The sequence below is a fragment of the Meriones unguiculatus genome, chromosome 14, assembly GCF_030254825.1.
Source record: "Meriones unguiculatus strain TT.TT164.6M chromosome 14, Bangor_MerUng_6.1, whole genome shotgun sequence".
Classification (NCBI taxonomy): domain Eukaryota; kingdom Metazoa; phylum Chordata; class Mammalia; order Rodentia; family Muridae; genus Meriones; species Meriones unguiculatus.
The window spans coordinates 68528887-68546053 of record NC_083361.1 but is presented as its reverse complement, the minus strand read 5'-3'; the positions used below and the strand labels follow the sequence as shown (position 1 = coordinate 68546053).

Below are 17167 nucleotides of genomic sequence, written 5' to 3'. Positions count from 1 at the left end.
TTCTCCTGTGCTGAGCAGCTGTACCACCTTCCTGGGCAAGAGCTCAGCAGCTGGACACAAGCCTAGAGGGTGGGCTAAGGGAAGTGACCCAGAGCTGAGGACTAGGGAGCCTGAAACAACTGAGGGGACTTGGGTGCTGCTTGAGGTTTCTTGTTTTGTTTTTGTTTTGTCATCTCGACACAAGCTAGTATCACCTGGGAAGAGGAGCTTCAGGTGAAATATTGCCTCCATCAGATTGGCCTGTGTGCAAGTCTGCGGAGCACTGTGCTGATAATGGCTGGTGTGGAAAGGCCCAGCACGCTGGGCAAGGGTCCTGGGGTGGACATGAAAGCAAACTGAGCAAGCCAGTAAGCAGTGCTCTCCCATGGCTCCTGTTTAAGCCCCCGCCCTGACTTCCCTTAATAGTGGACTCTAATCCGTAAATCAGATAAACCCTTTCCTCCCCAAGTTGCTTTTGCTTATGGTGTTCGTCACAGACAGGCATGCTTACCTTTACCCCCTGCACTTGGGAAGCAGAGCCAGGATCTCTTAGTTCAAGGCCAGCCTGGTCTACACAGCCAGCTCCATGGCAGACAGGACTGCATTCAGAGACCCTTTCTCAAAAAAAGAAAGAAAAAAGACAAATAGAAAACTAGGACTATGTGTTTGGGGGAGCCTGAGTCCACCTTAGAGGAATGCACACAGCAGTTTTACCCTGTGCTGGCCCAGGCTTCCACTGAGACTGAAAGCCCTGCCTAGGACACAGAAAGTGTTGGTAATGCAACCTGTGCCAGGGAAGCGGGTCTCTGCTTAGGAGTTTTACTTGGAAATTTTATATGCAAATGGAGGCTGGCGCCTGGGCTCTCAGGACTAGGCTTCCTTCCTCTCCCGGCACCCTAGCAGTCTTCCAGGATTCATGGATGTCCCCATAGTCTGCGTACCCTGAGTGCCCCAGGCCCCAACGCTTTGCCTGGGACCTCACCTCGAGTCTGCTCCCGCTGCTGCATTTTGGGTTCCTTCCCTGAGTCCGCAGGACCCTGGGGAGCGGTGCACAGGCCACTCTAGGCATGACCATTCTTCGCGGGCCTCCTCCTCCCTTCCGTTTCCGTGGCTGAACTGCTGCCGTAGGCTGTGGTTTAGGGCACGCGGAGTGGGGAGCAGGATGGGGTGGGGGAGGACCCTGCGCTCCCTTCCCCATAGTGGATCCGCCCCCCGTGGCCTGGGGCAACTGAAACCACCGGAGGAGGAAGAGGGAATCAGGAACTGGGCCTGAGTCTGTCCGCTGCCATCTGCCCCCGGAGCAGCACAGAAGGTAACTCCACCTCGGAGGTCCAGGGGACTATGTGGGGCATGGGCAGGGGGGGGTAGCAGGGGGTGGTCACCAGAAGGGGCCAGGCAAGCGTTCTGGGAGCCTGAAACCTGATATGGGGGGGGGGGGAGCGAGGAGCTTGGGAAGCCCAGTAACGCCCACTGGCAGGATTTCTTCAGTGGCTCTCTGAGGCTGCAGTCCAGCAAACTTAGCACTGTTGAGGGCCCTGGTAGAGGAATGGTGTGGGTGAAGGACCCTAGAAGGGCTCTCCAGTCTGGTTCCTGAAAGGGACAACTGGTTCTGAGTCCTGGCCTGGCACTGGAAAAACAGTCCACAGCCTGTCTGTGCCTACCGGTGTTTCTGCTGGGCAGGGCCCCACCCGTGTGTTTCCTGTAGCCCTCCTTGACCTTAGCCCCTTTGTCCTGCTCTTCCCTCTCAGCCGCTGCTTTGTCTGAATGACCCGGTTTCTGTCCCCAGGACACCATCATGGGTTTCTCTTCAGAGCTGTGCAGCCGCCAGGGCCACGGGGCGGTACAGCAGATGCAGGAAGCTGAACTCCGCTTATTGGAGGGTATGAGGAAGTGGATGGCCCAGAGGGTCAAGAGTGACCGGGAATATGCAGGGCTGCTTCACCACATGTCCCTCCAGGACAGCGGCGGCCAGAGCTGGAGCAGTGGGCCCGACAGCCCTGTCAGCCAGGTGAGCTTCTGGGGGGCGCGATGGGGGGCTCGCGCCCTCACCCTCGCCACCCACCGCCCTAGAGGTGGGGATGGAGGGGTGGCGAGCCCATGCCCCGTTCTTCCGGCTTCCCACATCCCACAATGTGCCACAGTCCTGGGCGGAGATAACCAGCCAGACGGAGAACCTGAGCCGAGTGCTGCAGCAGCACGCGGAAGATCTGAACTCCGGACCCTTGAGGAAGCTGAGCGTGCTGATCCGGGAGCGGCAGCACCTGAGAAAGACCTACAACGAGCAGTGGCAGCAGCTGCAGCAGGAGCTCACCAAGGTAGGTGTGCACCGAGAGGGGGGCTCTGTCACAACAAGGCGCAGGGAAGCGGAAATCGCTGACCACAGGCCGAGCTCCGGGCTGGCCCTTGTGACTCCGCTGCTGCAGCTTCCTCCTTTCTTCCCCCAACTCAGGCTAACTTGCTACATTCTCTGTGTAGGATCTGTGCCTTTGGCGTAGAGTGGCTCCTCCCGGGGCCCCAGAGGCAGAGCGCTGCCTGGGTCTGAACTCCAGCAGCTCTTTGGCCCCAGGCTGGGTTGTGCTGCTTTGTCTCTGGGCTCCCGTCTCCCATTCACTGGTCAGTCTCCCGGTACCACACCCCTCAGCGCCACAGAGCCGGGTCTTACCGTGGACCCACAGCGCCCCCTTGTGGTCCTTTCTAACTCAAGGGTCTGTCCTCTGTGGTAACAGCCGCGCTCATTTGTGCTCCCGTAGTTTAGGATTGTATGTTTCGGTGACAGCATGGAGTAATTTCTGCAGAGACTTTATGACCGTCATGCCTGAAATATTGACCAGATGTCCCTTTAAAACTGGCCAAATCTCCAGGCAGTGGTGACGCTTTTAACCCCAGCATTTGGGAGGCAGAAGCAGGCAGATCTCCAGGTTGGAGGCCAGCCTGGACTACACAGTGAGTTCCAGGGCAGCCAGAGCTACATAGAGAAACACACCCCCCCCAAAAAAAAAAATAAATAAAAAACTGGCAAAGTCTACAAATTTAGTCACTTATAGATGGGAACCTGAGATTCAAAGAAGCAAAATGAAGCTTGTGTACTTTGTCCAAACCCTCAAGCAAGAGGACCGGTCAAGAACTCAGCCTTTGGCCACCACCTAGTGCTTCTATCACCAAGAACACACTGTGCAGGGCCCTATGCAAACAAACATGCTGGAAGTCAGAGAGCTTCAAAAGCCGGGTGTGGAGGCCCGTAATCCTTGCTCTCAGGGAACAGAAGCAGGACACACGCATACAGCAATGAGTTAAGTCCCTAAAAGAATAATTCAACACTGAGTTGAGAGCAGTGGCTCATGCTTGTAATGCCAGCACTCCACAGACAGGACGGTGACAGGTTCAAGGTCAGGCTGGCCTACAGAGTGGGTCCTGGGTAAACCTGGACTAGACCGGGACACCACCTCCAAAGGAAAAATCGGGACAAAGAGAAGAATTTCAGTGTGCCGACAGCAAGCCTAAGGCACTCCTGGCTTAGAGTCAGGAGTGCTGAGCACTCGCATCTGAGTGACTCTTCCCGCCAGCAGGAGGGATAGCAGGGGCCTGCCCAGGTGCCCTCCTGCCTTCCTCAGCAGCGTCTCTATAACTCAGCTCCCCTGACCCTGGCCTCAGCAGCCAGCTTCCCCACAAGTCTCCAGACTTTTCCAGAAGGAGGAGTTTGGCTACGCCGACAACCTGGCTCACAGAACCCTTCCGAGCTTTAGCTCAGGCAGGACTCCCCTGGGGCCCAGGATCTGCCTCCTCACGCTGGCCTCCCTTGCCTTCCAGACCCACAGCCAGGACATCGAAAAGCTAAAGAGCCAGTATCGGACCCTGGTACGAGACAGCGCCCAGGCCAGGCGCAAGTACCAGGAAGCCAGCAAAGGTTTGGGGCTTTCCTTCCTGGCAGGGAGAAAACCCAGTCCGGTAGACCTCCCTGGCACTCAGGGGGTGCGGGACCTGGGGTACCTACCCGAGCTTGGGCCTCCGGTATAGCAACTTCACCCCGAGTGCACGCTCACATGCCTCTCCTCCCTGCCCCCTGCCAGACAAGGACCGCGACAAGGCCAAAGACAAGTACGTGAGGAGCCTGTGGAAGCTCTTCGCCCACCACAACCGCTACGTGCTGGGTGTGAGAGCGGCCCAGCTGCACCACCAGCACCACCACCAGTTCATGCTGCCCGGCCTGCTGCAGTCACTGCAGGACTTGCACGAGGAGATGGCAGGCATCCTGTAAGCCCGCAGGCCCATTGCATGCTAACCAATACTAAAACAAAGCTGGAACTGGGTGGTGGGGTGTGTGCGTGCGTGCGTGGTGGTGCTAGGCCTGGGAGACACAGACTGGGGTGGGGGTGGGGTCAGCAGCACGTTGGTGACTTTTACACTTATCGGGGACCTAGTTCCCGAGTACTTCCTGTGTACTGGACACGCACAGGGTCTCGGTGGCTCCTTGTCACCACTGCCAGGATACCTACGGGCCTGTCGGGAGGCATAAGGCCAGGGTGGCCTTATAGGTCACTCGCCTAAGGTCATTCATGGGCCTACGAGCCGAGGCAGCAGGGCGGAGGGGGTCATCCAGCCTAGAGTTGCTGCCGGACCTGTCCTAGGCCTCGAGGGCTGAGGCCCTCTGACCCGGCGGCCCTGTGGGGTGGGCGATGCAGGAAGGATATCCTTCAGGAATACCTGGAGATCAGCAGCCTGGTGCAGGAAGACGTGGCTTCCATCCACCGGGAGCTGGCCGCCGCCGCCACCCGCATCCAGCCCGAGTTCGAGTACCTGGGCTTCCTGAGGCAGTACGGGTGAGCAGGGCCCTCCTCCTCCTGAACTGCCTGGGCTCCAGCGCTCCTGGCCTGCTCACCGAAGGACCCTGTCCACCCACAGGTCCGCCCCTGACGTCCCACCTTGTGTCACGTTTGATGAGTCCCTTCTCGAGGAGGGGGAACAGCTGGAGCCCGGGGAGCTGCAGCTGAACGAGCTGACCCTGGAGAGCGTGCAGCACACGTGTGTGGCGGTTTGGTGGACTGCCCGGGTGGACAAGGGCCGGGAACCCTTGGCTAGGTGGCCGGGCTAGGCCGGCTCTGGCGGGATGCCTGTGGTGGGGGCACAGCTTTCACTACCCTGGCCCTCGGCTGCAGGCTGACCTCTGTGACAGATGAGCTGGCTGTGGCCACCAAGGAGGTGCTGAGCCGGCAGGAGATGGTCAGTCAGCTGCAGCGTGAGCTCAGGAACGAGGAGCAGAACACCCACCCCCGGGAGCGGTGAGCAGCCTCCCCCCTCCCCCCTAGCCCCCTCCTCCGTTAGGGCTAACCTCAGACTGAGCCCCTCTCTGTCTGCCCTCCCCTTGCCCTGGCCCCCCCCTGCAGGGTGCAGCTTCTGGCCAAGAGGCAGGTGTTACAAGAGGCCATGCAAGGGCTGCAGGTAGCCCTGTGTGGCCAGGACAAGCTTCAGGCCCAGCAGGAGCTGCTGCAGAGCAAGGTGGAGCAGCTAGGCGCTGGCGAGCCCCCGGCCGTGGCGCTCCTTCAGGATGACCGCCATTCCACCTCCTCCGCGGTGAGGGGCCCCGCCACTGTTGTGTCCTCCCTTGCTGGCCTGCTTGCAGGGGCTGTGCTCCTCATTTTTGCCCTCCCCCTCCCTAAGCCTGGCCACCTGCTGACGTCTGTCCCTGGCCTCAGGAGCAGGAGCGAGAGGGGGGAAGGACACCCACCCTGGAGATCCTTAAAAGCCACTTCTCTGGAATCTTCAGGCCCAAGTTCTCTGTGAGTAGTCCCAAGGCTGGGCCTACTACCTCTGCCCATCCGGTTAGGCCAGGCCAGGAGGCCCGGACATGCTCCCCAGACCTCCACACCCTAGATAGAAGGACCTGCCTGCCCAGCCTGCTTTCATGGGGGTGGGGGTGGCCGGAGGGGGGGCATCCTTTCCTCTCTTGGGGTTCCAGGCTGCAGACGCCTCCGAGCCTTGCCAACCCCCATGCTTTCTCCTCACCATGCCTGCATGAGGCAGGGACAGCACAGCTTGGCCTGCTCCATTGCCATGCCTGCCCTGGGAGTGACAGGGAGGCCCGTGGTCCCGAGGAGGAGAGTACCACCTCGGCTGGGATCTGCTAGCCTCAGTTTCCCGTGCCAGTTGTGCTCAGAACGAGCTTGAAGCAGGCCGCTCCGTCGTCACACGGAGGCTGTGGGAGCGTAGGAGACAGGAGCCCCACACTAGCCCAGAGTTGTCCCCCCCAAGCCAGCCCAGTGACTCGTGTGTGTGCCCCCCCAGATCCCGCCACCCCTTCAGCTCGTTCCCGAGGAGCAGAAACCCCTCCACGAGCAGCTGTGGTACCACGGGGCCATCCCACGGGCGGAGGTCGCTGAGCTGTTGACCCACTCCGGGGACTTCCTGGTTCGGGAGAGCCAGGGCAAGCAGGAGTACGTGCTGTCCGTGCTGTGGGATGGCCAGCCCCGACACTTCATCATCCAGTCCTCAGATGTGAGTGGGGCTGGGACCCTGAGCCTTCTGGACCCTGTCTGTCCTTCCCCTTCTCCAGGGAAATGAGCTAGAGCTTGATGACCTTAAGAGGACAGGGAGGAGCTGAGGTGGTGCCGCTACCTAGCTGGAGGGAGCCGCAGAGAATCTCTGTGTCCCCAACTCTTTCCTCCTCAGAGAAAGACAGCGCCTGCACCCTCTGCTGCCTAGTCCTTGTCCCCTCTCCCAGGGCCCCCCACCCAAGGAGGCTGCTGACCTCAAGTCTCTCCCTACGCTCCAACCTCTGCCTCACAGAACCTGTACCGGCTGGAAGGGGATGGCTTTCCCAGCATCCCTTTGCTCATCACCCACTTGATGGCCTCTCAGCAGCCCCTGACAAAGAAGAGTGGCGTTGTCCTGTACAGAGCTGTGCCCAAGGTGAGCTTGTAGCCAGCCAGGCCTGGGCGGAGCTTGAGAATCACAGGCCAGCCAGCCTCTCGGCCAGGCATTCTCCTCAGGGAGGGAAGAGAGCACAAGGAGGCCGGCCTCCTCCTCCTCCTCCTCCTCAGTTCGGGATGCCTTCCCACCATATACGTCAGCCTCTGAGGCACACTGAGGTTCTAAGGCAGAGGCAGCGTCAGCAGGAGAGCCCTTCTCAGGGGCCCAGCGCCCCTTCTGTCTGCTGGCTTTTGATTCCCCAGTTTCTCTCCTCAGGACAAGTGGGTGCTCAAGCATGAGGACCTGGTGCTGGGCGAGCAGATTGGAAGGGTAGGTGGAGCCCCTGGGGTTCTCCAGCCCTCTGGGGTCTACCTGTTCCCTCCCTCACCAGCTTCTTCCAGGCCGCTCCCCGAGTCCCACCCCGGGTTTCACCGCTGGAGTCCTGGAGGGGCTCCCTGACTCAGTGTGGTTCCAGCTTGTACCCCCTGATCCCTTTCTCAGAGGATGGTGAATACTGACTCCTAGGCCCCATAAGCCAGCGCCCCACCCCCAGCCCCCGTCCTGCCCAAGGGGTTCTTACCAAGTACTGATGTTAGTGTCCAGTATCCATCAGTTTCCAGCCAGGATGCTTTTCCAACCCAAAGAAGAGTGATTTCTGGATTGCCCAGGCCACTTCTCAGGGAAGGGGGCACTGAGAGCTTTTGTATCCCTACTGGGGGGGACCTTCGTAGAGAGCCAGGGCGGCAGGTCAGCATGAATGGGGATGAGACGGGTGGTCCGCTTGACCTGATAAAGGGCAGCCGTGCCCGGAAGCTGTGGTTGGAGCCCAGGACTGTTTCAGGGGAACTTCGGAGAGGTGTTTAGTGGACGCCTTCGAGCAGACAACACCCCGGTGGCTGTGAAGTCTTGTCGAGAGACGCTCCCGCCTGACCTCAAGGCCAAGTTTCTGCAAGAAGCGAGGTGGGTGATGAAATAAGTCATGCAAGCAAAGGTTCCTTTGTACGGAGAGGCTTCCTCTGGGCACGGCCTGGCCTTTAATCCCCGAGTCCTCTCGTACCCACGTGGCACCCATAATGCAAAGAGGCACTGACCAGGACCCCCGAAGTCGCATGTCCAAGGCTGCTGTCATTCAAGGCCGCACTCCTCTCCGTGGTGGCTTTCTGTCCTCTCTGAAGCTCCTCTTGAGAGGTGGGGCATGGGGCGGGTGCTGAAGGCTATGAGCACAGAACACAAAGTAGCCTGAGCTATGCTCCACAGGATCCTGAAACAGTACAACCACCCCAACATCGTCCGCCTCATCGGGGTCTGCACACAGAAGCAGCCGATCTACATTGTCATGGAGCTGGTTCAAGGTGAGCGGAGGAGGGGCTGGTCTTCAGGGTGAGGGCCCAGCCGGCCAGGCGGCTCCCGCTAGGCTCAAGGCCGCCCTCACCTCCAGGGGGCGACTTTCTCACCTTCCTGCGGACGGAGGGAGCCCGCCTGCGGGTGAAGACCCTGTTGCAGATGGTAGGCGACGCCGCTGCCGGCATGGAGTACTTGGAGAGCAAATGCTGTATCCACCGGTGAGTGGGCCGCAGGCCCCCGGCAGACCCCGTCATGGCGGCCACCCGCCCAGCTCCCCTGGCCGAACTGGTCTCTGGCACTTTGTGTGTGGAAGCTAAACTGTGTCTCTCTGTGTGCAGGTGCATAAGTACACAGGTGTCTATGCGTGTGGAGGTCAGAGGTCAGTGCTAGGTGTCTTCATCTCTTAACACTTTCATTTTGGAGATAGAGTCTCTTGCTAAACCCGCAGCTCATGGATTCAGTGAAGCCAGCTGGCCAGTGAGGATCTCTTTGATGCCCCAGTGTCAGGGTAACAGACGAGCATTGCCAGCTTTTTCTGCGAGAGCTAGGGAGCCGATCTTGAGTCCTCATGGTGGCGCATCAGGCTCTTTACTAACTAAGCCACCTCCTCAACCCCAAGGAATGGCTCCTGTTCACTGTCTAGCGTGCTCGGCCCAGCTGGGCAAGCAACGCCGGCTGAAGGAGACCGACTTCTGGCCTGCTTCACACAGGGATCTGGCTGCTCGGAACTGCCTGGTGACGGAGAAGAATGTCCTCAAGATCAGTGACTTTGGGATGTCCCGAGAGGAAGCTGATGGCATTTATGCGGCCTCAGGGGGCCTTAGACAGGTCCCCGTTAAGTGGACTGCCCCCGAAGCCCTTAACTATGGTACCCGATTCTCACCCATTCTGGGCTGCCGGGCTGATGGCTGGGCATGGGTGAACTCTGGCCCCTGGATGTGGTCGGCCTCCCCATGCTGCCTCGCCTCCCCTGCAGGCCGCTACTCCTCAGAGAGTGACGTGTGGAGCTTCGGCATTTTGCTGTGGGAGACCTTCAGCCTGGGCGCCTCCCCCTACCCCAACCTCACCAACCAGCAGACACGGGAGTTTGTGGAAAAAGGTAAGGCCACGGATTCGTGGTGGTGCCTGAGAGCCAAGCTCCAGCCAAATGCCTCCTCCTCAAAACCTCTTAGTGGGGCAGATTGAGAAGGGTCTGTAGCTGCCACAGGCAGCAGGCCTGTTTATGCCAGGCGGGGTAGAGATTAGGACCTAGGCCTCTGTCCCTCTCTCGAGGGGTTCTTGGCAGGCAAGAGCTGTTCCTTCAGGCAGTGAATTTGACGGAATCTGACCCTTTCTCATTTTGGTGCGTTGCACTTGTCACAGGGCATCGCCTGCCTTGCCCAGAGCTGTGCCCTGACGCGGTCTTCAGGCTCATGGAACAGTGCTGGGCCTATGAGCCTAGCCAGAGGCCTAGCTTCAGCGTCATCTACCAGGAGCTCCAGAGCATCCGCAAGCGGCATCGGTGAGGCCCGGAGGGGCCCTTGCTGAAGCGAGTGGCCTGTCCAGGAAAGAGCGTACCTCCTCAGCAGCTCTCACTTGCAGCGGGACAGCTCCAAAGCCTGGGTTCCAAACACCAGCGATGGGGCTGCTGTCGGGGTGCAGCCCCAGGGAGGCCCTCCATCTGTGTTCCTGCTCAGCTTCCTCTCTTAGGCAGAAAAATAAAAACCAGTTGTGTCCATCAGGTAATCTTGAGATGTGAGCTCCTCTGGAGGCCAGGGGCCAGTTCTCAGAAGATAGGTGTAGCAGAAAGCCATCGGTGGCGCTCTTAACTCTACTTTATTTTGGGGTGTTTGGGGCTCTACCTCCCTTCCACCAACCCACCAACCCTATGTAGGAGAGAGAAAAGGTTAGTGGGGAGAGGGGGCCCAGACCCCTTTACTTCTCCCAGCTAGTGAGGGTCAAGGGGTTCTTTTAGGGCTCTGTCCCAGTCTCTGTCAACCGCAGACCCAGCCAGCAGGTTCCTCCATGCCCCTATGACCTGAAGCATTTCTCTCTGTCTGCTCCAAACCGCCTCACCGTCTCTGGTCTCTCCAAACTGCTCTGCATTGAACAACCCCCCTCCCCACACCCCTGTCTCTTTCTCGGCCTCATATTTATTCTTGACCATGCACCTCTCCGTGGGGCACTCGGAAGGCTGTTACAACACGCCCTGCATGTGACAACAGGTGTGGACAAACTATAGCCCAGCTAAACTCCTACACTTGGGATTAAAACGAAAGCCTTTTTACATAACATACAAAGAAATCGAAACTTCCGTTACAGATAGGTCTTTATGGTGGCCGTAAGAAGGAGTAGGACAGAGAGCACCGAAAGGGGTAGAGCTGACATGATTTGGTTTAATGTGAGACGGGAGCCAGAAGGAAACGCAGGGCGATATGCAAGCTCTGGCCAGATGACGGCGCTGTTCCCTGGACCCGGATCATAGCACAGAGCTGCCCAGATGCTGATTATAAAGGTGTTCCCTTCCTGGAACCTGTGGAGACAAAAAGCGGGCTGGTGTATGGGCTGGCAACTGTGTGAGAAGTCACGGGATTACAAAGTTAGAGGGTAGCTGGCCCTGTGGCTGTGAGCACCGTCACGGAAAATTCAGGGGATGAGAAAACAGGTAAAGTAACTCTTCCTCACAAAGGGGAAATGCTTTTCTAAGACAGGAGCTGGAGCTGAGTGCTGGAGCGAGACTGCAGGTTAATCCAGAACCTTGCGGGGTCCCCCAAGACCTACTGAAATCTCGGGTTGTCTGAAACAGTCTTCGGAAACGGGCAAAGGCAGGAAGGTAGGCAGCACAGGGCTAAAAACAACAAACACCGCAGAAACTGGATGGCTCATAAGACAAATTAATGAGGACCATGAACTACCCAATCCTCCATAGGCCCCACCCTCTGCCTTACTCCTACCCCTGACAACACAGACAACACACACACACATACACACACACACACAGGGTTAGGCATGGTGGTTCACATCTGTGTCATCTGTTTTCAAAGAGATAAAAGTAACCTTGCCGAGGATGGACCTGCCTCTCAGTTGATGGAGTGCTTGCCTAGGATGCAAGAGGCCCTCGGTTCCAGCATCAGTTTCACATACAAATTCCTAGTACTTGGGAGGTAGAGGCAGATGAGTTCTCTGTGGGCTCAAGCCCAGCCTCTGCTACACAGAGTGTGGGGCCAGCCTGGTTAATATGAAACTCTGTATCAAAATAATAATAGATGATGATGATGATGGGTTGGGGGTCAGGAATCCAGGAGAGCCACTGCTAAGGGACGAGACAATCAGATGCATTTAATCCTAGTACTCAGAAGGAAGAGGCAGGTGGGTCTCTGTGAGTTCAAGGTCAGCCTGGTCTACAGAGAGAGTTCCAGGCCAGCTAGGGCTACATATAGAAACTTTGTCTCAAAAAAGAAGGAAGAAAGAAAGAAAGAAGGAAGGAAGGAAGGAAAGAAGAAAGAAAGAAAGAAAGAAAAAAGAAAAGAAAAAAAAATTTTTCTTTTTTATGTGTGTGACAGGCTCTCACTATGTAGGAAAACTCAATGTATGGACCAGGCTGGCCTGGAACTCTGTGAGTTCAAGGAACAGCTTCCTTAGTGCTGAGATTAAAGGTGTACCCCACCACGCTTGGCTCTAAGACCTGCTCTTACCAAGCAAGAGTGAGAAAGAAGGGGGAATGAGAAAGACCCAAACAGTTGTGTGACAGTTTCCAGTGAGTCCACAGAAGCACGGCTCACTGGATAGGCAGAGGAGGGTAGCATGCTGACTGAGGGGAAGGAAAGCCCACCACGTGCCAAACTTCTGGCGCCTGTTCTCACGTGATGGCTGCAACCATAACATGAAATGTAAAGGAGAAAGATACAGAGAAACCGAGGGCTTGCTGCTAAGAGGCTTCACAAGTTTGATTAAACAGGCCAGTGTGACTAGTTCCTGCCTTTCTGGCCTGGGGAAAGGTTACCAGTGTAGGCCACTGTGACCCGGCCTAGCTCATAACGGTGACCTCGGGTGCTCAGGTCATGAAACAGACCCCTCCGTCCGAATTGCACATTTTACCGACTTCCCAGGCTGAGGAGGGAAAGGGATGTCTTTCTGTGTTCTCGGGATCATTTGGGGGAGCCTGTTCAGGTATTAGGCGACTCACCTCTTAGGGCTGCACCCTGGCAAGAGCCAAGAGGACTTTGGTAAAAGTCAAAGTGTGTGTGAGTCTGGAGGGTGCAAGGGGGCCAGGGCCGGCAGAAAGGCCACCAGGGGACCCAGCTGCTATGCCAAGGGATCATTAAAGTGAAACGTGATTCCGCCCATAAAGGCGCAATTTCTGTTCTCAATGGGAGGAAGAAAAGCCAAGGTCTGGGCCACTGTCCACATTTCCTTCGGGCAGTCAGGTGGGACATCCGGCAGCCACACCATCTCAGCTGTGGTGTGTGCCCCCAAGAGACAAGGATCTGCTCGGCTCAACACTGTCAGCGCGCCCCCTTCCCACACAGCGGTTCACTTGAGGTGCTCTGGACACCAAGGCTCCTCCGGGCCTGGCCGCAGGTGGAGCCCAGCAAGGAGTACAGCAAGCAGCTGGGGCCTGAGGCTAGGATTTAAAACTGTTTTTCATAGAAAAGGGAACTCAACAGGCAGAGAGGAGGGGCTGTGAGGCCTGGCTTGACAAACACCGATCAGGAAGGCGCCCTGCTACATTGTTATGGCTGGCAGCCTGGGGCGCCCGGTGCCACCAGCCTCCACTTGTGTTGAAGAACTCGAGTGGAGCACAGGTCGGACAGGGATGCCGTGGAAAAGGAACCTTTCCATCGAGAGCATGCGTGGAAGCCAACCACAGTGGGCCAGGACTACAACAGCTCTGCAAAAGCCGAAGCTACCGTCACCCAGGGTGTGCAGGCCACCCAGGGCTGAAACTAAAAACCCCATGACCACAACACTGATAGAAGGCCCAAGAAACTCGGCCAACGTTTCTGGACACTAACTAGAGAGCAGAGAGGTCAAAAGATTTCCCCAGAGACAAGATGAATAGGCCGCCTTGAGGGTAGACTGTTTTTCGTGAGTATGACACAGCGGGTCCACTTAGGCACAGAAAATGGAGGCTCTGTTGTATATACGTTTGTTTTTGCTTTGTTGAGATAGTTTTGCTGGCTGGCCTGAAACTCACCACGTAGGCCAAACTGGCTTCAACATGCAGATAGACAGTGTGGTGGTACGCACCTTTAATCCCAGCTCTCAGAGGCAGAGACTACTGCTCTACATAGACAGTGCTAGACCAAGCAGGACTGTGTGGAAAGACCCCATCTCAAGACAAGACACAAAAGCAGAAGCGCAACGCTTTGTAGACAGTTATCTTCCTAAATACTGGTCTGGAAAGAATTCTTAGCTGGAGCCACAAAAGGTTGGAGTGGCAGGGGGGGTGGCACTGTGAAAACAGCTTTAATAGGGCACTTGTTATTCCTGTCTGGGTAAGGCTTTGGCCCACAGTCTCACCCAGGCCGGAGGAGGCCAGCAGACTGGATGTAGGAGACTGCACCCCGCTGTCATTTTACACATACGTCCTTCTTGTTTCAGTGGTGGGCAGGGTTCCTCCTGGCCTCTTCCTCCCTGGAGGCCACAGCAACTACAAAACTGCTTGGTGGTGGCTTACTCTCCAGTCTCAGTGGAGGAGGGACCATCGTGCCCTGCGTGACCTGGTTCCTTTTCATTGTTCCCTGGAATTGGGGCCCGGGGGGGCTCCCACAAAGCTGATCTCACTTTCATCAGCTGTAAGCAGTCGACTGCCAGGCTCTGTTTGGGCTTGCTGCCTCTTAGCTGGCTGAGTCAGGAGAGAAGGAAACCTTTGGGGAGGCAGGGCTGTTCTTTTGTGATCTGGGAGGTGTGTGTGTGTATGTGTGTGTATGTGTGTGTGTGTTTGAACAGGATCTCACTTATCTCAGACCGGCCTCTTAACACTATAAATAAGGGTACATTTGAACTTCTGATCTTCCAACTTCTATCATGTGCTGGGGCTATATCAATGCCTGGTTTATGAAGAGCTGGGATGAGCCCAGGGCTTCGGGTGTGCTGGGCAAGCACGCCACCACTGTCCTATTCTTCCGACTTACACTTCTGCAGATATTTATCAAAGCTCATCAAGATGTACACTCAAGATTGGTAAATAAGCCCAGGCAGTGGGCCACACAGCTTTAATCCCAGCACTTGGGAGGCAGGGGCAGGTGGATCTCTGAGTTCAAGGCCAGCCTGGTCTACAGAGTGAGTTCCAGGGGATCCAGGTCTACACAGAGAAACCCTGTCTTGAAAAACAAACAAAAAGACTTGTAAATTTTACCTGAATTAAAAGAGAGAGAACCACCAAGAGAGATATAAGAGCCTTTGAAAATAACGTTTCTCACAAAAATAAAAATTCAATAGAAAAGTTAGGAAATAAATCTCCTCAAACACAAGGCAAGTACAAACAGCCACAGAGGATTATATACTGGCAGAGATGTACATCTTGGTATCAGCATTCCAGCTGGTACACACCACTAGAAAAACAGCCCTGAAAATGCTGCAAGAAATGGGAGTTAAATAACAAGATTGTGCTTTATATCTAGTTAATCAACTAAAGAATTGTTCCAGGGTTACTTAGCTGCTGCCTTCTGACAGGGGAGCAGGTACGGTCTTTTTTTCTAAGAGTGGGAGGAGGCCAAGAATCATCCATCATATCAGGGCTTATCTTTCGCCCAGGAAAACTCAGTGCAGCAAATCTGTCCAAAGATAATGTCTCAGTCTTCAAGAGCTGCTGGAACAAAACACCATGAACTAAACAGCCTATAAATAACAATTTACTTCTTACACTTCCGGAGAGTATGAGACAAGAGCAGGCTGGGGGGCACACGTGTGTGCGTACATGTGTGTGTGTGTGCATGTGTGTGTAGGTCCACTTTCTGGTATATAGTGTCTCCCAGCTGTGTGTCTTTACATAGTGGAAGAGACAGAGAATATTTACTTTTGGGGTGCTTTAGATTTTTTCTATGAGCCCCTCCCCCCTGTGTGTGTGTGTGTGTGTGTGCGCGTGCGTGTGGCGTGACAAGTGGGAGTCAGTTCTTTCCTTCTACCATGGGGATTCTGGAGATCAAACTCAGGTAATTAGGCTTTGGTGGCAAGCGTCTTCACCCATGAGCCACCTCCCTGGCCCGTGAGCTGCTTTTATTTTATTGAGACAGGGTCTCTCGCTATGCAGCCCCGAGCCCCGGCTAGCCTGGAACTCACCAAGATCTGCCTGTCCCTGCCTCTTGACCACTGAGGGGGCCAGGTTTCTCAGTGCTTTATAAGGACAGGATAATCTGCTTTCTAAGGGCTCTGCTTTCATGAACTAATCTTAATCTCACCAAAGCTCCACCTAGCGATATGATCAGATCGGGGGACAGAACTTCAAGGTGTGAGCCTGGGATAGTCTGTATCAGAGAATATTTGTTTTGCCGTGTAGTCCAGGCTGGTGTCCGTTTGCCGGGCTCCTCTTGCCTCAACTTCCCAAGAGCTGGGCTTTCAGTTGGACAGTAATTTCACTAATCTTTCTTTCTTTTGTAGGGTCTCAATGTATAGCCCAGGACAGCTTCCAATTTGAGCAATCCTCCTGTCTCAACTGAGTACTGGAATTTATACGGGCGTGCTACCACGGTTCACCAAACAATCTATCTATTTTTTTTTTAATTCTTTTTTTTCCCTGTGAAGCTATGGCTGTCACTGTACACCGGTTTAGGCTCGAACTCAAGTCTCTGCCTTCCACGTGCTGGGACTAGGTATGCTCTCCTACGCCCGGCCAAACATTAATCTCAAAAGGAAGAAAAAGGTGGAATTTGTGGAGATGTTTCTTGCAGTACAACGAACCACACACCAATTTATGCTGCAAATTAGAGACCTGGTCGCCCAATAACGGAGTAACCCTTAACAGTAAGGGCCACCGGGAACGCACAACCCCCAGAGGGAGGCAGCATCCCTTTTGCCTAAGAAACATCACTACGGCGCCAGGCGGGGAGGCCACAACGCCTCGTACGGTGCTGCCCTTTCTGCTGCTGCCTAATCCTTACTCTTGGAAGACCTAGGGGGGCAAAAAAAAGAGTCGCGCTGGCCTGCCGGGGTTCCGCGGCGCGCGCCCTGCCGTGCCAACGGCTGCGCAGGGCGGCGCGGCAGCCATAGCCGACCCCTGCGGGAGGCGCCGCCGGAGCGTGGCCTGGACGCCGGGAGGCGACCGAGCCGGGTGCTAGGGGGCGCTGCGAAACGCGGCTCGGGGGCTGGGGGAGGCGGCGGCGGCGGCGGCGGCTGGGCCCCGCACCCCGCGGACGCGGCTACGCTCGGCCCCCCGCGCCCCTCCTCCCCCGGGCGCGACGCTCGGCCCCGCGGCCGCTGGAGGCGGGAGCGCGGGAGCACAGGAGCGGGGCGAGCGCGGGGAGCGCGCGGCGGCCCTGGCCCCCGCGGGAGCGCGGCTGCGGGGCCCAGCCGGAGCGGTGGGTGGGCGGGCGGACGGGCGTCCGTCTCAGCCTGCGCGACGCGCGGTCCCCGGCCCCCGGGGATGCGGGTGGTGGCGGCGGCTCGGCCGGCCGGGTCCCGAGCGGCGGGGAAGCCGGCCGCGGACGCTAACGGGCCGGGCGGGGCGTGGGCGAGGACTCCGGCCAGCAGGCCGCGGGCGTAGCGGGGGCCCCCGAGTGCCGGCTGGGCTCCGGGGACCGGAGAGGGCTGGGCGGGCCTGCGGGGGTCGGTGGGGTGGCGGATGGACCTCGCGGCAGGTGACTGCCCCACCGGTGACCCAGCTCCTGCTCCCCAGCTCCGCCCTCTTTGGCCCGGGACCCAATCTCCAGGGACTAAAAATATTGCCCCGAGGCTCCTGAGCGGAATCAGGTCGCGCTAAGTAGGACGCAGGCTGAGGTGACAGAGCTCTTCGGCACCGGGG

General features: G+C 57.0%; 1 protein-coding gene across 2 annotated transcripts; it reads left to right on the top strand.

The window, feature by feature from the left end:
• Positions 1-1140: 1140 nt before the first annotated feature.
• Fes (FES proto-oncogene, tyrosine kinase) lies at positions 1141-9951 on the top strand. 2 transcript variants are annotated; one of them, XM_060367423.1, is made up of 19 exons: positions 1141-1291; positions 1766-1987; positions 2121-2294; positions 3787-3883; positions 4047-4230; positions 4659-4796; positions 4879-4998; positions 5133-5255; positions 5361-5547; positions 5676-5753; positions 6259-6468; positions 6760-6882; positions 7159-7212; positions 7724-7842; positions 8140-8234; positions 8321-8444; positions 8937-9094; positions 9203-9325; positions 9589-9951. In XM_060367423.1, exons 2-19 carry the CDS (start codon positions 1775-1777, stop codon positions 9729-9731), a joined length of 2463 nt encoding a protein of 820 aa, XP_060223406.1. In that variant the 5' UTR covers positions 1141-1291; positions 1766-1774; the 3' UTR covers positions 9732-9951. The 2 variants fall into 2 exon arrangements, with proteins under 2 accessions (XP_060223406.1, XP_021500961.1); XM_021645286.2 differs by having other exon boundaries at positions 1143-1291; positions 5670-5753.
• The last annotated feature ends 7216 nt before the right edge of the window (positions 9952-17167 follow it).

Excerpts from the sequence above, each read along its gene's own strand:
- Fes (XM_021645286.2), top strand. The coding sequence starts at position 1,775 with ATGGGTTTCTCTTCAGAGCTGTGCAGCCGCCAGGGCCACGGGGCGGTA. Across the intron at positions 5,256-5,360 it reads AACACCCACCCCCGGGAGCG|GGTGCAGCTTCTGGCCAAGA; the intron begins GTGAGCAGCCTC and ends CCCCCCCTGCAG. Across the intron at positions 5,548-5,669 it reads GCCATTCCACCTCCTCCGCG|GAGCAGGAGCGAGAGGGGGG; the intron begins GTGAGGGGCCCC and ends CCCTGGCCTCAG.